The sequence below is a fragment of the Rhipicephalus microplus genome, unplaced genomic scaffold (genome assembly GCF_043290135.1).
Source record: "Rhipicephalus microplus isolate Deutch F79 unplaced genomic scaffold, USDA_Rmic scaffold_23, whole genome shotgun sequence".
NCBI lineage: Eukaryota > Metazoa > Arthropoda > Arachnida > Ixodida > Ixodidae > Rhipicephalus > Rhipicephalus microplus.
The window spans coordinates 2,816,378-2,840,833 of NW_027464596.1; the positions used below are offsets into that span (position 1 = coordinate 2,816,378).

The window sequence follows — 24,456 nt, forward strand, 5'->3', positions numbered from 1 at the left end:
CACCAGTGGCACATACCCGAAATAGGTATAACACTTGACCTCCAAGGTGGTGCCAGTGAGAGATTTCTTCTGTGCGTTGTTTAACAATAAAAAATAGTGCTCAATGTACATGCCAATGGCTGCTAATGGGGAATGAGAGACATGAGCATTCGGCTTTTAGTCAACGCGCACGCTGCGATCCCCATTAGCAGCCATTGGCATGTACATTGAGCACTATCGGACAAGAAAGGGATGCTACATTATTCTCGCTGGGTGTAACCTCCTTAGCTTTAGAAAGGTTTAGCGAGCGTTGAGCCGCAGTGCCATGAATACAGTGAACTTGTATATACCATGAATGAACTCAAGGTGGTTAAAAATGAGAAGTAGATACGAAGCGCAAGCCGTAAGAAAGTAAAAGCCAGATTCTCCTGTCTCTCATTTCTCATTAGCAGCCATTGGCATGTAAATTGAGCCCTATCTGACAGGGAAAGGTTGCTACGTTATACTCGCTGGGCGTAACCTCCTTGGTTTTCCAAAGGTTTAGCGAGCGTTTGGTCGCAGTGCCATGAATACAGTGAACTAGAATATACCATGAACTCGAGGTGGTTAAAGGTGGGAAGTGGACCCAAAGCACAGGCCGTAAGAAAGTGTGCGTGTGCCGCCTCTCGTTTAGTCCTTGGAATGTCCGCTGAATGGCGGTGCTTCTATATGGGGAATATATGATAAAAAGATGCGAGATGGTGGGACTTGGAGTGTTGAATAGATGAAGGAACGGACACACAAACAGATGCATGGATAGACGCATGAACGGACGCAGGGGCGGATGCATGAAAGAACGCAGGGTCGGGCGCGCAAACAGACGCATGGACGGTCACACAGACAGATGCATGGACGGACGAATGCTTCGCCCCACTCTCCATCATTCACTGCGTGGATATGCTGCCATTTTTTTTGTCTTACTAAGATTCCGTGAAATGAAGACCAGAAACTATAAGAGAGAGAGAGAGAGGTTTATTTACAGAAAGGCAGAGAGGTCGGCCTGAGTGAAAGCTTGCTCTAGCCTGGTACTTTACACTGGGGGAGGGGAAAGGAGAGAAGGAAGACTAATGGATGTTGTTGGTGAGATAGAGAGGTGAGTATATATAATTCTTTCTAGCTGAGAAAAAATGTCATAGCGACGCATATAGTCAAGTTGCTTCCGAAATAGTTATAACCGCTCTTATGACCACAGTTGCACTGTTGGTGTCTGGCCAAGGGCCCAACACGGTCTCATAAGTGAATGACCTGCTGTGATATTGTTCAGTAGAAAAAATCAGTGTTTGTCGATCACGTGCGTATGCTGGGCACACACACGATATGTGCTTAGTGTTTCTGGCACATCACAGTGTTCACAATTAGGACCGGTGTCACTGCGACCGATGATATGTCTGTAACGTCTGGTGTACGCCACACCAAGACGAATGAGGTGAATCGCACTTGCGAGTTGCCGTTTCAATTTAGGGAGATTGCGGAACCTCATTTCCGAGTCCCATTTGTAAAGTCACCGGTGTCGCCGTTCCGGTTTGGTCCAGTGCTGAAGTGTGTAGCTGCGCATCACACAGCAAAGCAGGGCGTTCGTGTCAGCTCGTGAAAAGCAGTGTGTACTACAGGGGCACTGGTTAAGGCATTTTTAGCTTCAGCGTCTGCCTCTTCGTTTCCCATCACGCCGCAATGTGCGGGAATCCACTGGAAAGTGATAAAATGGCCATTTATTGAAGCAACTTGAACAAGTTCTGCGATTTCTATTGCCAAGATGTAATTCGGACCTTCCTTACAAACCATTAAACTCAGCGGTGCGTTATGTGGCCGTGTGCCAATTGCAAATTTTTAGTGCGCGGCATCCAAAACTATATTACCGCCTGTATGAAGCTGATGTGATGATTTATTCTATAGAGTATACATTGAATAGAACTAAATCTACAAGCGCCACATTTTCATTTCATCACTGATAATAAAATTAGACAAAATATTACTGCCAGCCTCACATTACGGTACTGCGTCGACCTTGCACGTTTTCGCACCGCTTTCCTACGGGGCCTCAATATTCTTTTGTTGTGTTTCATGTAACAAATAAAGCAGAAAGACTGCCAATATATTCTTGTATTAGCGACACCTCTTCTTTATTTGAAATTCAAAATACAGCTGCTGATTATAGCACATTTTGTCTGAGGTCATTACATCGTCCTCATTTTTTCACTCTTTTTAAATGCGAAGCATTTCTTGATGAAGTTCGGCTGCTTTGAGCGTACCTACCTACCTACCTACCTACCTACCTACCTACCTACCTACCTACCTACCTACCTACCTACCTACCTACCTACCTACCTACCTACCTACCTACCTACCTACCTACCTACCTACCTACCTACCTACCTACCTACCTATCTATCTATCTATCTATCTATCTATCTATCTATCTATCTATCTGTCTGTCTATCTATCTATCTATCTATCTATCTATCTATCTATCTATCTATCTATCTATCTATCTATCTATCTATCTATCTATCTATCTATCTATCTATCTATCTATCTATCTATCTATCTATCTATCTATCTATCTATCTATCTATCTATCTATCTATCTGTCCATCTATCTATCTATCTATCTATCTATCTATCTATCTATCTATCTATCTATCTATCTATCTATCTATCTATCTATCTATCTATCTATCTATCTATCTATCTATCTATCTATCTATCCGCCTATGACTTTTAGTTCTCCTGGTCGTTTCGTTAATGGTATCAGTACCAAACTTGGTATAGCATAACATAGCTGTATAACGAGCATAAATGACTAGTTACAACATGACTTTCATGACAAGTATGTCATGAAAGTCAATTCATGACATACTTACAATTCATTGTCTTGTTGCTCTTGCAGTGGTTTCGTTCACATATCTTACAAAACTTGTATGGTATGACATGACTGCATGGCGAAACAAGTGACAGACCCTAACGTGGAAATCATGACATGCATGTCATTCAAGGCATGACTACACACCACGCTCATGATGCGCTCGTAGCCGTCTCGCTAGCTTCACATATATCAAATGTGGAACTACATGACGTCAATAGACAACAAAGTTAACTGATACGTCCGAACATGGTAATCATGATATGCGTGTCATGTAAAAAATGATACATGCTACGCTCATAGCGTGATCGCGGCCGTTTCACTAGTTGCAGATATACCAAATTTAGTTTACGTGACGTGAATGACTGACGAAGGTAAAGGACACATCCAAACACAATAATCATGACATGCGTGTCATGTAAAACTGGACTACATGCTACGCTCATGGCACGCTCGCGGCCGTTTCGCTAGCTCCACATATACCAAATTTGGTATCAGTTGGCGTGAATAGATGATGAAGGTAAATGACACGTCAAAACATGCTAATTTTGACAAAGTCATGAACGACATAATTTACACCCGCCTCGTAACGTTGTGCTAATTTGAAACTGACATAAACCTTCCTCATTTGTACTGCATATCATTGATTCCCACTGTACGTGGCATCTGCGAATTTTTAAACTAATATTCTGATTTTTGTTGGTGTTATTGTTTATTCTGTTTCTGCTGGTAGTGTTATTTCAGTTTCTATCTATTTCATTCCTTCCTCTTTCAGTGACAATTTCTCACAAATCACTTTCGACCGTCCTATTCTTAGTAGATCCGAATTATCAGATATACCATAAATACTACAAATATTAGCCATATAAATGCAGAAAATCATCATTAGGCCTACTCTGCTCTAAATTTTCTGAACATTACGTAGCATGTGCAAGACTTGCATTGCTTCCTGACGACAGATGCCACACATCATATGTCTGTCGTATATTCTAGTTCACCATTGAGTTGTACTCCTCAAGTACTCAGTACGCGTATAGGCACAAAATCCAACTTTCGTTGTCTCGCCCACCAGAATCAGGTCACAAGATGTTTAGTTCGCAGTAGCTAACCTGCGTTTTGAAACTACGGAGGTTTATCTATTCCGCAGCTGCGAGGAGCATCTACGCAAGAATAGTAGTGTAGAGGATGCTTTTTTAGGCATCAAAAATATTCAAGCAAGGGTGAAAATGATGCTTTGTTAGCCCACCTGATGTCTCATGTAAAAGAAAATAACAGTACTCACGGCATGCGGCACTGCTCGGTGGGCACCGGCTGGAAGGCACCCATAAGTTCGATGAGCCAGTGTCGAAGATGACTGCGAAGACTTGAGGTGGGGTGCCCAAAGTGATGTTGCCATAGTACTGGACCTGTACCACATTAGACAAGATGATGATATTAGTCGCGTTCTTTTTTTGTTTAAAAAAGTTTGAATTGGTGGCAAAACCGTTAGTTCCACATTTTGTACGGAAGGCTGTAGAATAGAACGTGTAAGTGGTGCAGCTTTGGCATTGCGTAAGCTGACAATAAAAAAACGACAATGATACCGTAGGGTCACCCTTAGAATGAAGTGTACAATGAGAGCGCATGAGCCGAGTTGGCAAGAGAAGGGGACGTGGTTTTTCTTTGAAGTGCCAAGCCCGCATTAAACAGGCATGGGGAAAATGCATTTTTCTACTGAAAATGCCTGCCCCAACCATTTGTCAGCACGCTCACTCCCCAAAATGCCTCAAATCTACATTGCAGTAGTAAATATGCATATCTCAGTAGCGCCACTACTCAGGAGACACATTTTTATACCGCTAATGTAGGTAACACACTCAGTGTGGCTATGTTTGATTGAAACATCTTATTTGACCTTGAAGTGGCTAATAAAAATGTCCATATCGCAGCGCGTGAACGATGCCGCAAAGCTATGCGTCAAAGGTGGCACGACTGAGTTGCTTTATTTGGTACCACGCTGAGTTTCATGGGTATATGGGTGGTGACTAGATTTGTAGAGTGTCTGGTACTCTCCGGCAACAGGCGCACCTTGCTAGAAAGTCGGCAGCATTTGCTTATTCTCGGCATGAACTGAAGACCTCATAAAAATGCTTCATTTCGTATTATCTGTTTTTTACGCAGCACTGTTTGAGTGAACTTCTCAATATTAAATACCCGTGTCCGCAGTTTATTCACTTTCATTATTTTATATGCGTAATATATGATCTCGGAACAAAATAGGCAACAAATTGTGGTGGAAAACTTAAAACCATGGTAGAACTGAGAGGCAGAAAAGAACATTAAATGTTGCCTCTTAGTCCTACGCTAGCTATGCGCTCAGTTCATTTCAAAAATGGGTAGCATAAAGATCGGTTTCTATTCGTAACTGCTTTTTTTGTAGTACTCATCAAAACGACAAATGGGCGCGTTTTGATTCAATTTTTTATATTACAGCGTTTAAATGCATTTAACCTTTCTGTGAAATGTAACACATTCTCATTGTTTGGCGATCGGCTGTTTCAGCGAAAATCTCTCATATAATTTGTTAGGCATGTGCAGGGAATGACCTATCTTTGCAGCTGCCATGACAATCAAAATGTCATACTGGCCAAATGAAGAATGAGCTTGTTGTTTTTATTAGCTATTTTACTAGCATGTGTTGCCACAATTCTGAAGTTGCTCTCTATACAGTTTTATAACCAGCACCTGCCTGCTTGTTAGCGTAACAGGTGCCTCTAAATCTTCATCTTCATACACTTGTATACATGATCAACCTCAAAGGACTGACATTCACATGATGCAATCGGTTAAGTACGTTTCATCACCACATTTATTCATTTCTTTCATTGTTAAGAAAACGGTTTGGCGAGAACGAGGTATTATAGCAATATATGAATGCATGTTGTCCAGCGCAAAACTATATGTTTCCTTCATTTAGCAAATATAGCACGCTGCAGCAATATGTAGGAAACCCCAGGTGAGTTTACCCATGAACGGCACCATGCAGAAAATAGATTTTTTCTCAGAACGTTGGCACACGTGATATTCATGGCGCGTTACCACGATCATTACTCAGTTGTTAGGAGAATCCTGTATTTTTTGACTTGTCATTTCTCTTATTTGTCAGATACTGCTCAAGTCTATATTACGTGGTTCCAGCAAATACATTTTTTAAGACAGTACCACTGTCTGTGTCTTTCTTTTCTTGTCCCTCTTTATTGGCGCTGTTTTTATGTGAATTATTGTGAGTGCTGTATGTACACAGGCACAAATAAAAAAAGGAAAAGCTTCTCCGTGGTCGTTGTGCACTCCGCTGTAGGCAGTCAATGTACAATGGTTTCTTTCCCACGCAGAGTAGCAAGTTAGGGACATACACACGCCGGCTAAATTCTCTGCTTTTCAATAAAGAGCTCTATCTCTCTCTTTCTTGCCACAATGGCCTCAGTTCGTAATGTCGGCCATCCCAGTGTGGAAAACCTAGGCGTTGGCAAACGCAATGCCTAACCTCAACCTACCCAGCAAAAGGGTAAAAGGGAGAGAAAGAGAATTAAATGAGAGAATGGCAGGGAGGTTACCCAGAAATTGAAGCATCTGGTTTGCCATCCTGCACTAAGGGAAGGTAGAAAGGATATTAAAAAAAAGCGAGGAGCAAAGTATACGCCCGAAAAAGAAAAGCACAAAAAGTGAGCTGGGGTGCTATAGACTATTCAATAGGCCAATACCACGCAAAAAGTTCAATAAGACCTTCACTGATTATGTGTGCGAAGACAGATTCTGTCGTCTTTCAAGCACTGGCTGTTTTGACAAGGGTCTGTCGTCAAGGCAAGCTAACGCAGCAGATAGCTGGCCTCTTTGCATGCTGTAACGAGGCCAGTGACAGAGAACGTGCTCTATCGTCTTATTGCTCACTAGATGATCGCAAGCAGCCCTGAGAGGCTAAAACATTTCCATGCTCCCCTGAACTAACGTTGATAGATCGCCCTAACTGAGCAATGTATTGCTTATCAAAATGTATTGCTTATCAAAGCATTTCAGCCTTCATTGGAAAGGCAGCCGCCACCGCCGTGATTCGATCCTGTGCCCTGCGGGTCAGCAGCCAAGTATCTTAGCCACTAGACCACCATGGCCGGGCTGCTTATCAAAACTATGAAGGATGCTGCCCATAACGCACGTGTCCCACGCGCAGTAATTCTTGACATGTTTGATGTCATCCTTGCTCTACCGAGCGGAGAAACCCTCTCACACAAACTAGCATGCCTGCTTTATGCAGAAAAGGCCAGTCTATTACAATTTCTCACAGCAAACTTCTTTCAAAACTTGTCGCATCGTGTTTCTCTTCCCATCGAAAATCGAAACAGTGGCTCCAGCGCCACTGGTTATGCCTCCTGTTTGAACAGATATTTCAAAATCAGTTGCCCGATTGCGGCTTCCATGATTCATGGTGCTTTCATGGTTCCTATAGCCTTGCGTTCAACGCGCTTTATGTTTGGCCTCACGAGCTACTTATCCTTTCAGATTCAAGAGTGACTTATTCACGTCTACGAGGAAATTGAAACGAGCGCATTTTTTCCAGATAAAAAATGCAATTCAAGTTCCTCAACTTTGGCCAAGCACTTGTGTAGTTCTTATATATTTTCACGCTTTATTTGGAAAAAAAAAAACTGTTAGATAGGGTATCTTGGAAGCTTCGCGGGTCTTGGGGAGTTTTAACGCTGTTACGTTCCACAAAAAGTGGGTTCACTGGAGTGCTTATGAGCTTGGGAAAGGATTGTCCGGCTATGGATGTGAAGACAAGTCATATAAGCCAGAATGTGTGGACCTATATGTGTCTGCAACAGCTTGTAAGTGGGAGGCTCCGCACCAACAAGGCCAATCTTGGCTAATCGCTCACGAAAGATATCTGTTACGAGCCCCGTATTTGCGAAACTTGTCCGGGTACAATACAGGCCCTGTGATAAAATGCCGTGTAAACATCTCTGCAAATATGTAATACACGCACGCTTGCGCCTTTTTTCCCCTTAACGCTAACGCTTATAGTTGTGCTCACAGGAAACAAATACAAACGCACCCTGTATAATAATAATAATAATAATAATAATAATAATAATAATAATAATAATAATAATAATAATAATAATAATAATAATAATAATAATAATAATAATAATAATAATAATAACAATAATAGGTCCTTTATATTTTATTATGCATAGGATGAGGGAGCTGGGGAGAAAAAGTTGACGAACATATTGACTAGCTCCGACCCCCCCCCCCCCCCGAATGTACACTTCGGCACATTTACAGATGACTGTGCCGAACACAAAAGAAAACCAAAAACTGACTTTCAGAAAGACAAAGTGATAGGGAATAAAACAGTTTACGTAAAAAGGGCAGCGAGAAAACCAAGGAAGTGGAATTTAGGAATAGTACAATTCAATTTCATTGAAAACATCATGTAATCACACACTGCAACACTTGGTAACATATAGCCATTCACTTCTTTGCTCCCTTCTGCCACCAACACAAAAGGTCATTTTGGGCACAGATTTCCCGCAAGAATATGGAGTAATAATTAGACTGCATGATTTCTTCGTCAGTTTCGCTGTGTTTCTCCAGATTCCGACATCGAGAACGTAGATTGTGGCGTGGCCTTACGCGTAGTTGATGATTGCGTCACGTTGCCACCTCGCAGTAGTATCTTCGTGCTTGTTGAGTGTCCACGGAAGCAGTCAATTATGGGCGTCGCCGAAAGTAACCTGAAGTTATTGCTTGATCGAGAAGTCGCCATTGCTCGAAGTCTTCTCCGAAATGGCCAGAGTATGCTCTTAGTTACGAACTTCAGTGGCGAATAAAGGCATTTCGCGAAACTCACAACCGAAGCTTATTTCGAGGCATTGGATGATTTGGACGCCTTCCCTTTTTTGATTACGACGACCTCGACTGAGAGCAGCTGTGATACTGACGTGACTAGTGGCCTCATCGTCAATTGCCAGTTAAAACAACCTAGGAGGGCAAGGCTTCTCAGTCGCCTCTCATCCTTTAGTGACTGTTTTGCCACAACGTCGAAAGTCCGGCAGACCATCCAATGAAGCACAGAATTATCACTGAGCCCAACGTCCAACTAGTGCGCCAACACGCTTACCGCGTGTCGCAGAAGTAGGAAGATGCCATCCTTCATCAAGTGAAACAAATGCTCGACGACGACGTAATTCAACGACACGCCCGTTACTTCTCTTCCATGGATCTCCGTAGAAGATATTGGCAGGTTGAAATAGATAAACGGGACCGAGAAAAAACTGCAAACACCTGATGGTCTTAATGAATTTAAAGTTCTCCCTTTTGGTCTGTGCTCCGCTCCAGCCACATTCCAACAAATGATGGACACAGTTTTATGTGACCTGAAGTGGCCCTCGTCTTTAGTGTATTTAGACGACGTGGTCGTTTTTTCTACGACCTTTGAACGGCTTGTGGCGGTTCTTCGGGCTATTCGCAGTGCCGGCCTGTCTTTGAAACCAGAAAAGTGTTATTTCGGATACGAGGAACTCAAATTACTTGGCCATATTTTCAGCAGCAGTGGTGTTCACCCCGACCCTGGGAAGAATACGGCAGTGCCTTTGTTCCCGATACCGAAAACGAAGCACGATGTACGCCGCTTTCTGCGCCTTTGTGTATATTACCGCCCCTGTGTGCAAATTTTTTCGAATATCGCCGACCCTCTACAACAACTCGGTAAGGACTACGTCACCTTCGTCTGGGGTCCCAAACAATCCGACGCTTTCCGCGACCTCAACGCCTACAAACGCCGCTGAAGTTTGGTCACTTCGACACCAAATCTGACGCAGAAGTCCGCACTGGTGCGAGTAACCTTGGCCTCGGAGCTATTCTCATGCAATATAAAGATGGTGTGGAACGCGTCATCGCCTACGCTAGCCGCACGTTGTTATCTGTGGAGAAGAACTACTCGACGACTGAAAAAGAGTGTGTGGCAGTTGTACGGCCATAACGAAATTCAGGCTCCTACTTGTATGGACGCCCCTTCCGAATCATCAGTGACTACCACTCTCTCTACTGGCTAGCGAATCTGAAAGACCCTTCGGGCCGTATCGCAAGATGGACCATTCGGTAACCGGTATTCGATATAATGATGGTTTCCAAGTCTGGCCAGAAACACACTGGTGCTGACTCTGTTTCCCGCGCACTCGTCGAGATCACTGCAGAAGACAAGAATGAAGACTTCACCTGCCTTGCTATTCTCGCATCATTAAACGGGGCCGAGGAGGAACGCGAATATTTAGAACTGCAACCACTGATCGAATACCTTGAGGGACGTCGCCCACAACCCCCACATCAATTTAACGTGATTTGTCATCTTTCTGTCTACGCCAAGACATCTTCTAGAAACGCAACTTTCATCTAACGAAAACTGCTTATCTCCTCGTAGTTCCTGCTGTTCATTCCGATGATATTTTGCGTGCTTGTTACGACGAGCCATCGTCAGGGCATCTTGGCTTCCCGCGTACTCCGGCGCGGGTCTAAGACAAATACTACTGGCGGAAACTTACAAAAACCGTCCGGCAGTACGTCAAGACATGCGCAGCTTGCCAGCGCCGCAAAACTCCAACGATAAAACAAGCTGGTCGGCTTCTGCCTTTGCGGCTCCCTCACGCAACTTTTGAAAAGGTCGGGATGGATTTACTTGGCCTATTTCCGAAGTCCACATCTGGTAACCGCTAGATTGGGGTTGCCACTCACTACTTGACCAGATACTGCGAAACACAAGTGGCCTAGCGAGCATTTGCTTCCGATGTGGCTACCTTTTTTAACAAAAACATCATTCTCCGCCACTGTGCTCCCACTGTCGTCATCACAGATCGTGGTACTGCTTTTACGGCATAGTTGCTCCGAGAAGATCTTGTTGCTGAGTGGCACAATGCACCGAACAGCATCTGCGTACCACCCACAGGCTAACGGGTTAACCGAAAGCCTCAACAAAACAATTACAGATATGCTTTCGATGTATGTCGCCAAGGATCACAATAATTGGGACGAAATTCTCCCGTATATAACATTTGCCCACAATACGGCCCTGCAGGAAACCACCGGCACAGCTCTTTTTCGTCTGGGTTACGGCCGCGACGTAACCACAGTGCTTGACACCAAACTGCAACCAACTCTGCCCGACATGATTACTCAGGACGCAGATGTATTTGTTCAGGGTGTCGAAGACGCCCGGCAGCTTGCGCGCTTTCGCATTTTATCGCGGTAAAATCAAGATGCTCGTCGGTACCACACCCACCACAGACCAGTAATATACGAACCAGGTGACCTATTACGGGTTTGGACTCCCACACGTCAACGTGGGCGCTCATAGAAATTGTTATGTCGGTATTTCGGACACTACCGAGTTCTTCATCGCCTCGGGGAACTCAACTACGAAGTTGTCCCAGCAGACACATCGCACCGTTCTCGTTCACATCTCCAGGTCGAAGCCTTACTATTCGCTCTGACTGCAAGTCACGAACTTTGTCATGTGGCACTTGCCTTCAAAAGAATTGTACATTTCTTTCTCGCTCTCTTTTTCATGTCGCCCTTTTTCTTTTCAGTGGACACAGACATTTTAGATAACCGTTCGTTGTTTTTCCGAGCCGCGTAATTCATGCGATGCTAGTTTTGCTTTTTTTTCTTTGGGCGAGTAAGCGGCAACATGTTCCACATTTTTCCGTTTTCTTGGTCGCCTCTGGCGGCGCGTCTTACCTATACCCAGTAACAATGCCAGAATTACCCGCTCGTTTCCGGCGGCTCTCCGTCACTCCTTTCTAGTTCCTCTCCTTCTTCTGCTTCTTGTTGTCTGTTGCTACCTCGTTCGCCCGCTTGTCTTTTTCTCTCTCTCTTTTTTTTTTTGGAGGGTCTTTAAACTGTGAGGGTGACCCTCTGCTACGGGAACTTGTATCATTTCACTTACATCCTCCGAAGAAGGCTGGTCCACCAGCCGAAACTGTTAGGATTAAATAAATATTTTATTGTTTTGTTTCCTATACTGCACTATTCTCGAAGTTTATATATATATATATATATATATATATATATATATATATATATATATATATATATATATATATATATATATATCCGCCTCGCATGCAAAAGGCCCGTGGTTGAAATACCGGTGCCGCGCAGTTCCCAACCGGATTTAAAAAAATCCGCGTTGTGATGGAACTGCAATTAGAGGCCTGGGGTGTGGCCTCACCGGCAAAACACCGCCGGGAACGCACTCCCTCACCAGAGAAGAATTGGCCACCATGGTGCAGTACCTGGCCACTACCTCCCACATGCATACGTCAAATAACCCACGGCCCTCAGTCCCCAGCAGCTGTGAAGCAACTGACCACGGCGGCGGTCAGATCTGCAACGCAGCAGAGGGTGCTAAGAATCCCTGGATCCGGACAGGCCGCCATTGGAACCTGAACATTGAACCCTGAACTTGGCAACGTTTAACGCTAGAACCTTATCTAGTGAGGGAAGTCTAGCTGTACTATTCGAGGAGCTAGAGGGCATTAAATGTGATATAATAGGGCTCAGTGAGGTTAGGAAGACAGATGAGGCCTATACGGTGCTAGGGAATGGGCACGTCCTTTGCTATAGGGGCTTGGCTGACAGAAGAGAACTGGGAGTGGGGTTCCTAATTCACAGAAACATAGCTGGAAACATAGAGGATTACCATTGCATTAATGAAAGGGTGGTAGTTATCGTAATTAAACTGAATAAAAGATACAAGATGAAGGTGGTACAGGCTTACGCGCCTACATCCAGTCATGATGACGCTTCAGTTGAAAGCTTCTATGAAGACGTGGAATTTGCAATGAGTAAGGTAAAAACACAGTATACTATACTGATGGGAGACTTTAATGCAAAGGTAGGGAAGAAGCAGGCTGGAGACCAGGCAGTAGAAGATTGTGGCATCGGCACTAGAAACGCCAGAGTAGAGCTACTAGTAGAATTCGCAGAACGCAATTATTTACGGATTTTGAATACCTTCTACCGGAAACGAGGAAACCGCAAGTGGACATGGAGGAGCCCTAATGGCGAAAATAAGAACGAAATAGACTTTATAATGAGTGCACACCCGGGCATCGTGCAGGATGTGGAAGTGGTTGGCAAGGTACGATGCAGTGACCATAGAATGGTACGGTCTCGAATTCGCCTAGACTTGAGGAAGGAACGGCAGAAAATGTTACGCAAGAAGCCAATCAATGAGCTAGCACTGAGAGGGAAAGTACAGGAATTCAGAGTCTCGCTTCAGAACAGGTACTCGGCTCTTAGTGAGGAAACCAACCTTAGCGTAGATACAATGAATGATAATCTGACGAGTATCATTACGGAGTGTGCAGTGGAAGTTGGAGGCAAGGTAGCTAGACAGGACACTGGCAAGCTTTCTCAGGAAACAAAGAATCTCATTAGGAAGCGTCAAATCATGAAAGTCTCAAGTACAACAGACAAAATAGAACTGGCAGAGCTTTCGAAGTTGATTAATAGGTGTAAGATATCTGATGTAAGAAGGTATAACATGGAGAGAATCGAACATGCTCTGAACAACAGAGGAAGTGTCAAAACAGTGAAGAGGAAACTTGGGATAGGCAAAAAATCGCATGTATGCACTAAGGGACAAAGAAGGCAAAATAACTACCAATATGGATAGGATAGTTAAAATAGCGGAGGAGTTCTACAGAGATCTGTACAGTAGCCGGGACAACCACGACACTAATACTATAAGAACTAGCAGTAACCCAGATGACACCCCACCAGTAATGATAGAAGAAGTCAGAAAAGCTTTGGAGAGCATGCAAAGAGGCAAAGCTGCTGGTGAGGATCAGATAACATCAGGTCTGCTGAAAGATGGAGGAGAGATTGTGTTAGAAAAACTAGCCACCCTGTTTACGAGGTGTCTCCTGACGGGAAGAGTGCCAGAGTCTTGGAAGAACGCTAACATCATCTTAATACATAAGAAAGGCGATGACAAGGACTTGAAGAATTACAGGCCGATGAGCTTGCTCTCTGTAGTATACAAGCTATTTACAAAGGTAATTGCTAATAGAGTAAAGAAAACATTACAATTCAATCAACCAAAGGAACAAGCAGGATTTCGAACAGGCTACTCAACAATCGACCACATTTATACTATCAATCATGTAATAGAGAAATGCTCGGAATATAACCAACCACTATACATAGCATTCATAGATTACGACAAGGCATTTGATGCAGTAGAAATATCAGCCGTCATGCAGACACTGCGGAATCAGGGTGTCGATGAAGCATATATAAACATCCTGGAAGAAATCTACAGGGGATCAACTGCTACCATAGTGCTTCATAAAGAAAGCAACAGAATACCAATCAAGAAGGGTGTAAGGCAGGGGGACACAATTTCTCCAATGCTATTGTAGTGGAAGCTGCTCAGCACCACCGCATTCTTTTCTATCCCGTCTGCAGCCGGCCGTCGACAGCGCGCCTACTCGCGGCGCCAGCGCCTCCTCCTCCGTGTTCGGGGAACAACGTGTTGTCGGGGCCGGCTTCGGGGATTAGCACCGGCGGCATGCTACGTCTGCTCGCTCGGGGGCCCCCCTTTCCTCTTTCTTGTAAAAGAACGCGGGGGTGCCTCCTTCTCTCCCTCGTGGAGGGGAGCTCTCGTCACTCGCACGGAGTGGAAATAAACAGTCTTGCTCTGCAACTCCAAACCAGCTTCACGTCTCCTTTCTCGCAGTCTCCGGCAGCCGACATTCCCGGTCGCTACAAAATTGGTGACCCGAACGCTTCAACGAACACGCCGCGATGAGCTCTGACGACAACGCTGCTGCCTCCACGCCTGCGGTCATCGCCACAGAACTGAAGCTACCAAATTTTTGGCCGAAAAATCCAAGAGTTTGGTTCAGCCAAGTGGAGGCCCGTTTTCAGCTCTGGCACATCACCTCGCAGTCGACAAAATACCTTCACGTCGTCGCAGCCCTGGCCCCCGAAATTGCCGACGCTATCGACGACATTTTGGTTTCAGCCCCCGCGCAAGAAGAATATGACACTCTCAAAAAGACGGTGCTGGACCGCCGCGAGGCGCCTGAAGAAAGCAGACTGCAGCAGCTCTTGTGTCGCGAAGAGCTGGGCGACCAACGACCTTCCCAACTGCTGCACCGTATGCGGCAACTACTCGGTGTGCACGCGCGTCAGGACGGCCAGCTCCCACTTCTTCGTGAACTTTTCCTGCAACGGCTCCCCCAGTCGGTGCGCGTGGTTCTCGCGGGTTCAAATGAGACGTCCCTTGATCAACTAGCGCAACTTGCCGATCGCATCACGGAATACTCAACTCCAACCTTTGCGCCTATAGCTGCTGCGAGAACACGTGAGCAACCAGATCGACTGTCGCGCCTTGAGGAGAAACTGCAACACCTTACCGAGACCATGCAGAAACTTGTGCTATCTGGCGCTCCCCAACAGGACGAGCAACGACGCAACCGATCCCCTTCAAGACACCCAAGCTCTTCCCAGAGAAGCCCTGCACGAGATACACAGGACGGAGTTTGCTGGTACCACCGTCGCTTCGGCACGGGTGCTAGCCGCTGCACTCAACCTTGCTCGTTTCCGGGAAACGCTCCGGCCAGTCGTTAACGGCGGCTTACGACATCGGCCCTCCACCCAGCCGCCTGTTTTCCGTAGTCGACCGCGTAAGCAACTCGTGCCTGCTAGTCGACACGGGAGCCGAAATCTCTATTGTCCCGGCAACCCCCGAGGATCGCCGACGTAGCAAGAACACATCCTCGCTGCAGGCAGTGAACAACACTGCCATCGCTACGTACGGCTTCCGCTCGCTGACAATAGACGTCGGACTCAGGCGCCTGTTTCGCTGAGTCTTCGTGGTGGCGGATGTTAATTTCGCCATACTCGGAGAAGATTTTCTCAGCCACTTCAACCTGGATAAGAGCGTACGTGACCGTTGCCTCAAGGACAACAACACATCCCTCAAAGTACGTGGTTTGGAGTCAAACATCTGCTCATCTGGCATCTGCGCCTTCCAGCCAGTATCAGCCTACCACCACGTCCTGGCCGAATTCCCCTCGCTCACCAAGCCCCGCAACACGGAACAGCCGGTGAAACAAAACGTGACTCACCACATCGTCACCACCGGGCCGCCAGTCACCGCCCGGCCACGACGGCTGTCCAGCAAAAGGCTTCAAGCTGCACGCAGGGAGTTCGAGCATATGCTGCAGCTGGGAATTGTTCGCCCTTCGTCTAGCAACCATTCATCGCCGCTACACATGGTGCCTAAGGACGACGATTGGCGCCCTTGTGGTGATTAAGGAGCCTTGAACGCATCGACAACGCCGGACCAGTATCCTCTGCCACACATTCACGATTTCAGCGCGCGGCTGGCAGGTACGAAAATATACAGCAAGATCGACCTTGTAGCGGCATACCACCAAATCCCCGTCGAACCGCAGGACATACCAAAAACAGCCATAACAACTCCGTTCGGCCTGTTTGAGTTTGTCCGCATGCCCTACGGCTTGATAAATGCCACACCGACCTTTAAAAGGTTCATGGATGAGGTCACCCGGGGTCTTCCTTTCATCTTTGTCTACCTGGTTGACATTTTGGTGGCCAGCAGAACGCCTGCGGAGCACGAAGAGCACCTCCGCCAGCTCTTTCAGCGTCTGGATGAGCACGGTCTGGTGTTGAAACCTCAAAAGTGCGTGTTTGGAGTAGAGGCGCTCAACTTCCTCGGCCACCACATCACTGCTGAAGGCATTATGCTATTGGAATCGAGGGTGGAATCCGTCAAGAAGTTTCCAGCTCCAACATCTTTTCGCAAGCTGAGGGAGTTCCTCGGGCTCTTAAACTTCCACCGGCGCTTCATTCCGTCTTGTGCTCGAGTGCTCCAGCCATTGACCGACCTGCTGCGCCGAGACGACCAAAAGGCACCAGAATTTAGTTGGTCTGACGAACACCAGAACGCTTTCCAGAAAGCTAAGGACGAGCTAGCAGCGGCTACCCTCCTCATTCATCCACGGCCTGAAGCTCCTACACGCCTCATGGTGGACGCTTCCTCCACATCGGTCGGAGCAGTGCTGCAGCAACAGGAGGGCGCCCAGTGGAAGCCACTGGGCTTCTTTTCGAAACGTCTGAAGCCTGCAGAAGCACGGTACAGCACTTTTGGAAGGGAGATGCTCGCAATCTATTGTTCCATTAAGCATTTCCGCTACTTCTTTGAAGGCCGTGAGTTCTACATCTTGACAGACCACAAGCCCCTTACTCCGCCGTACGATGGCCCATTCAAAGTTTTGGGACGTACTAACAAAACCATCGCAATCGACGTGCGGGGGAAACGAGAAGTCGTCGCCGTTGACCGCGCCAAGCCTGCTCATATTGAGGTTTCCATTCAAGCAGCCTCTCACGTACGATTTCAGTGCTAACCATTGGACTGTGACCTTTCACTGTTCAGCCCGTAACTGCTGTCCTTCTTTAAAAGCCCCGCAATCTAGGGGGGGAGCCTTTGTAGCGGAAGCTGCTCAGCACCACCGCATTCTTTTCTATCCCGTCTGCAGCCGGCCGTCGATAGCGCGCCTACTCGCGGCGCCAGCGCCTCCTCCTCCGTGTTCGGGGAACAACGTGTTGTCGGGGCCGGCTCCGGGGATTAGCACCGGCGGCATGCTACGTCTGCTCGCTCGGGGGCCCCCTTTTCCTCTTTCTTGTAGAAGAACGCGGGGGTGCCTCCTTCTCTCCCTCGTCGAGGGGAGCTCTCGTCACTCGCACGGAGTGGAAATAAACAGTCTTGCCCTGCAACTCCAAACGAGCTTCACGTCTCTTTTCTCGCTGTCTCCGGCAGCCGACATTCCCGGCCGCTACACTATTTACCGCGTGCTTACAAGAGGTTTTCAGACGCCTAGAAGGGGAATAGTTAGGGATAAGAGTTAATGGAGAGTACCTTAGTAACCTGCGCTTCGCCGATGACATTGCATTGCTGAGTTACTCAGGGGACGAATCGCAACTCATGATTACGGAGTTAGACAAGGAGAGCAGAAAAGTGGGTCTTAAAATTAATCTGGAGAAAACGAAAGTAATGTACAACAACCTCGGAAAAGAGCAGAGCTTCGAGATAGGTAATAGTGCACTTCAGTTTGTAAAAGACTATGCCTACTTAGGGCAGGTAATAACCGCGGAGCCTAACCACGCGACTGAAGTAACTAGAAGAATAAGAATTGGGTGGAGCACATTTGGCAAGCACTCTCAAATTATGACAGGTAGATTGCCACTATCCCTCAAGAGGAAGGTATATAACAGCTGTATCTTGCCGGTACTTAGCTATGGAGCAGAAACCTGGAGACTTACACAGAGGGTTCAGCTTAAATTGAGGACGACGCAGCGAGAAATGGAAAGGAAAATGGTAGGTGTAACCTTAAGAGACAAGAAGAGAGCAGAGTGGATTAGGGAACAAACGGGGGTTAAGGATATCATAGCTGAAATCAAGAAGAAATGGACATGGGCCGGACATGTAGCGCGTAGACAGGATAACCGCTGGTCATTAAGGGTAACTAACTGGATTCCCAGAGAAGGCAAGCGGGTTAGGGGGAGACAGAAGGTTAGGTGGGCAGGTGAGATTAAGAAGTTTGCGGGTATAAATTGGCAGCAGCAAGCACAGGACCGGGTTAACTGGCGGAACATGGGAGAGGCCTTTGTCCTGCAGTGGACGTAGTCAGGCTGATGATATATATATATATATATATATATATATATATATATATATATATATATGTAAACATTGCTAACCAGAAGAACCAGTGTTGAAAATTATCAGCAGCAAACGAGACAACGTATGCAGTATACTTAGAAGAAACCATTTTGCTAAAAATTGTGTAATAATCAAGTGTAGCGGATGTGGAACTTGTTCTCGACTTGAATGATCCACAGGAGTGATTGGCAAGTCACAGCTGCGTTAGCGTTAAGGGAGTAGTACCTCCAACAACACCGGAAACGGGTACCTGGCCGGGTGCAGTGCCAGCGGTACCAGGGTTGAAGCCGTGGAGATTTTCACGCCGCTCCATGGAAGGTCGAGTTCGTAGTTCAGGGACACCAGTAAATGTAACACTCTGAGACGCAGTTCCGAAAGCACAGCGTGGTTTATTCTGCCACCGTTCCAACAACCTCTTATTTCTATTTTGGAGACTACACACAGCCAGTTCATGTCCCAAGTTTGTCGTGTTCGAAGAAGAAAAAAAGCACGCCACACAAGTGCTGGAATATCAAGGGAGAAACAATTTTAAAACTATGAATACAATTACCGTCAAAATATAAAAAAACGTACGCAGATTTATTTGTAGATAGTCTTTGCGGTGCTATACTTTTGTTGCTAAGCAAGTTAAGTGATTTTGGAAGCTTGTGTTTCAGCATTTGGGTCCCACAATTTGTTCGACATAACGGTACTTTCCAAGTCTCTGGAAGGCGCACTGAATATATTTGTATCCTCCTTTCTAAACAGGGTAATTGAGCTAAGAAATGGCCGTTATCTTTAACTCCTGATTTGTATGCTATGGAGAGGTGGTATGAGTATAGAGAGAGAATGCGTAGAATATGATGCCTATTGAATAACGATGCTGAAGGATGATAAAGCTTAGTTACCTGTTGCAGCGTTTACCTACGTGAACATTGCAGCAATCTACATCATATGTCAAGCTCCTGAGATTTGATCACTGTATTTATTCGAATAAGTAGTAGGAAGTGCAATTAAAACAATCTATTTTGCTGATTTATATGGCTTAAGGGTGTCCACCAAAATGTATTTAAAATATTTATTTGATAAGGTTTGACATCCCAAAACCACAAAATGAATATGAGAGGTGCTGTAGTAGAGTGCTCCGCAAATTGTAAGCACCTAGGATTCTTTAAAGTGCAACTAAATTTAAGTACTAGGCATCAGGCAATTTAGACTCCATCAAGAAGGCGGGCTTCTACAGGCGCGATCCAATACCGCAACCTGTGGGTTAGCATTTGAGCCCTATAGTGAAACGTCCAACATGGCGGGCCTGCCTAAATACTTACATTTCACACGGCGTGTTGGTGCTAACATCGATTGTAATTGTGGCTTATGGACGCGCGTTTATTCTACAAGATTAAACGCGCTCAAGCAAAATACATCACAGCTTTTCCTCTTCAGATAGGTTGTCAGTGAACTTGAATATACTTTGCTTCATCAGAGATGTAGTTCTACTTCACCAGTTACAAAAGTAAAGGTATTTAAACTGAGGGCGAACTCTGTTTGCGTTCATTTGCCAGCCTACTTACTAAGTATTGCAGTTGAACTCCTAAAAGGGAAAGGCAGGTCATGTACTGTCAATACATTAATATCTAACGTGTACACCAATGTCTAAAGCAAGTGGAGTTCTTCAATATAGTTAGTCACTGTATTTTATTCTTCACGTCTTTTCTTTGTAAGCTAAACGCTCTACTTTTCTAGGTCGCTCTTTTCGTGCTTCGACGTCAAGGAACTGATGAGAACTGGGCGCCATTCATTGGTTCTTTCTCGTTTTATGCTTTGTGTAACCGTAAGCTGTACACGTTAATATATAACGTGTACCAAATGTCCAAAGCATGCCGAGTCTTTCAATATAGCAAGCCACTGTATCGCTTAATTTACGTGTTTTCCTTGTAAACTTATAGCTCCACTTTTTTTTAGGTCGCATGTTTAGTGCTTCAACGTCAGCTTATTCTTTATCGTTTGATACTTTGTGTAACCATAAGCTGTATTACCTAACCACATCAGCAAAACCTGGCTGTTCGAGCTTCAAGGAACACTGAGTTCCAGTTTTCCATTAAACATTTTGTGAAGAGCAATTTCTTTCTTAGCGATAGGGCTTCTGCCAACTTCTTGGACGAGGTCAGAAAGAAATGACACGCCGCTGTGTCGTGCCTTGCTGCTCTCGTCCAAATAGCCGGCTGCCACCCCCTCGCTATGTGCAGCCAATGTTCTTAAATTCAGTATTTTTCGCTTTGTTTCACATTTGCTTAAGAAAACTCACCGCTGCCACTTCCTGGAGACCTCTAGGTTAGCCCCAGGAAAGGAATTGCACGTGTTTGCTGACATATATCACGCTGGCAAATGATGCCTTCAAGCCCCCGTGAAGTGAATGAACAGTTCCCTTGTTGTGTACGTGTCGTTTCCTTTGTGGAAGTATGTTAATGGGTATACCTCTATAATGAATCACCTTTTTTTCCCCGCTCACCCCCACCAGCCAAAAGTATCGGTGCCAAATGCGACTATAGGAAGGATGAATTCGCAATGCTACCGACGCGAATCATAAAGGTGTCGTCCGATTGGGGCGATGATAGAAAGTTTGCAGGATTAAGTTAGGGCAGCCAGGGAAAAATGCGTTCTTCTGAAGTATGGCATTAGAACCTACGGATTAAGGGATTCAAGGACAGACAGAGCTCTAGGATAGGTGAGCGTGTAGTCTGAGACGAAGCGTTCACCGCTGTTTTAAACGTTGGCCCTAAAATAAGCAATCGCTGTACGCATGTTAGAAGAATTCAATGATAAATTTGAAGTCTACTTTTGGGAACGCTTTCGGACAGTTGACTGGGGTTGATGGCAAACCCAGCGCAAGCAATAAACATAAAAGGCAGCATTGTACTTATAATGTTTCGAAGAAATATTTTAAACAGTTCTTTAAACTCAAATGAACGCTCTTTGAACGCCTGTGCATGGACAACACCTATAGCACTTACAGAGTGCAATAGAAGAACTGATGATGAAAGGTGTGAGGCGATGAACTGGGTGTAAGGCGATGAAAATAAAGCTTCAGAAAGAAGATTGGGTATGTCTTGTATCCGTCCATTTTACAGTGATAGCTGTTATGAGATCACAGCTGCCATTTTTTTTGCGCCGTAGTCTCCCGTCGTGGCCGCTGCTGACGTTCATCTCCAAAAGAAGACAAAGTATCAAAATAAATAAGAAATATTTCAGAGGTAGTGTCTTTCTAACCCAGGCCCTATGCTTAGGTTCCTATTTGTTCTGCTACTCTGTTGAGAGTGGGAAAAAAGTCACAGCTTTGCCACAAAGGCGAAGCAATGAATGCGATAGCAACAAATTGGAAGGTCACGTGCAGAATGGCAAGCAGATCGAAACGTGCACCGCGTTTCTAATGCACAGATAACGCACGAAACGTACTCACAGGTACAGATGAACCCAAATAAGCGTGTCAATTCTTACTTCACTGTGTCTGAAAAGCGCGCTCTTTTTGCTAACGGAGACTGTGCACAATGACAGTGACCTTTGTGCGCCCGGTGACCACAACAGCATTGTTGCGGTGAAAACTTCAGGACAGCCAAGACAGAAGAAGCTCCCAACCAAGAGATAAGGGCGTGCGAGTGGGCGTTCAGGGGCTTTACAACCACCTACTCCTCTCCGCGAGGCAAAGTACGCGTGGGAGATAAGGGCACGCACCGCAGCGGTCTCACTAGGCCATCTTGCTGATAAGGCTGAAAACACGATAGCTCCCTTCCGAGGTGCCACTCACACGTGGTAAATGGTAGACATATATAGCTTGCCTTTTGACCGTGGAAAGACGTGCTTCCCCGTAGCTCAGTGGTTAACGCCTCACATACACGACTCGGAGATTGCACGTTCGATTCCACGCGCCAGGTTCTTTTTCTAGATTTTTTTCTTTCTTGTATTTACATATATCGTTACGTATACATATACGGTACCTGACATCGACGTTGACGTTGGCGGCGAAATCCAGCTGAGAGTACCCATATAAATGCTATCGCAATAATAGGGATCTACGCCACTTCTTGGAAAAGCTTTGCAAATTCAACTTTTGCAGGCTTCATGTTTTCTATAAATTGAAGTTTACAATCAATTTAAGTTTAATAGAACATTTTAGAAAATTAAGATAACAGCTAGGAGTCACACAATCCAAATTGCGTAACGAGTGAGTCGTTCAATGTTTCCAACCCATCACGAAATGCTTAGCCATAATAATTCATTCCGGGACGTAGACCTCTGCCCCCCTCCACACAGTAAACTAAACAGAACTCAGGAAATTACGCTAGGACCCTTACAAGCAAGAGCCTACCCAAACGCACTGTTACTTAACAATATTATTCTGTAGTCTTGTATTCCTACAACATGCGACAAATGCCACGACACAATGGATCTCTGTAATACGCGCTGTCGTGGCCCCGCGTTACGCAGCTACAAGGAAAAAACTGAGGAATGGTGGGACACAGCTGTGCTCAGTGCGCCTTTTTGGGGGCGGTTAGGGCAGTCCAACGGGCCTGCAAAGCGGCTGGAAGGCTAGATATCTCGGTTGTAGCGCGGGAGCAGCCAGATTTGAGCTTGGACACTAGTACAACGTATTACACTTTAACGAAGTTCCTTCATCCATAATCCACCCTCAATTCTTCATCGTCATTAGCCACAGCATCAAGAAACTGCACGTGCCCTACAGGTGGGTAGCGGGTTCCACGCTTCTCCGAAGATGGAATAATCTGAAAATGATGCTTCGTTAACAGATATTATGATGTTTTGTCGCATAATAGCTGCCATCAAACAAAGTGTACGGCATTAGCTGGCCAAGGAGTGTTTAAAATGGCTCAATTAGGGTAGGGTGCTCAACGCCATTCACACATCATGGGGGCGTGAAAAAAAACAGCAGGTTTAGATAGCTTTCTAAATGATAGAATAGACTACAGAAGGCAGGAGGGGGGGTCATAGTCTATCAACTATAAAGGGGTGCTCATTTCGCTATAGCTTAGACCCGGGAATGTCATTCGGGACTTTAGATCACGTCATCCGGTTGTTGAAAACCAGTGGAGCCCTGAATCAAGGGCTCCACTGGTCCAGTTTCAATTTCACTTTGTTTATTTGACATATATATGCACAATTCACAGTGTGAAATTTGTCTACAAGGCAAACAAAAAAAAATCACAGCATATCCACGGAGCAAATGATGACTGGTGGGCCGAAGCGTTCGTCAGTCCGTCAGTGCTTTCGTCCACCCATTCGTTCTTGCTTCCGTCCGTCCGTACGTCCATCCATCCGTGTGACCGTCGGTGCGTCCATCCGTCTGCGTGTCCCTCCATGCGTCCGTCCATATATCCGTTCTTCCGTCTGGCCCCCCGTCCGTTCGTGCAGCCGTCCCTCAGAATCCCTCTGTCTGTCCGTTCGTCAGTCCGTCCGTCCATCTGTATGTCCATTCGTACGTATGTCGGTCCGAACGTCTCTCTATTGAACACTCTAAGTACAGCCATCTCACATCTTTTCATCATGTATTCATCATATAAAACTGGCGCCATCCAGCGGGCATTCTAGGGACCGCTGTTTCGGGTATGTGCCACCGGTGGCTACATACACCAACGGAGGATGGACAGACGCACACCCTAAGGAGCTTGGCCCTAAAATGAGACCTGCATGTCACCTGACGAGGCCTTTACACCGGGCTTACATGTCTGACAGCATGGGCGAAACCAGTGAAATCAGGTTGTTACAAGCTGCCACTCTAGCGTCGCCAGCGCGA

At 45.8% G+C, this 24,456-nt stretch overlaps 1 protein-coding gene across 1 annotated transcript in view; it reads right to left on the bottom strand.

The window, feature by feature from the left end:
• LOC119169345 (cathepsin D) overlaps window positions 1-24,456 on the bottom strand; it is a 51,447-nt gene that overhangs the window by 21,375 nt on the left and 5,616 nt on the right. The window contains exon 3 of the mRNA XM_037420453.2: window positions 4,161-4,284. Within this exon, the coding sequence (XP_037276350.2) occupies window positions 4,161-4,284 (124 nt within the window). The remainder of the gene's footprint in view (window positions 1-4,160; window positions 4,285-24,456) is intronic.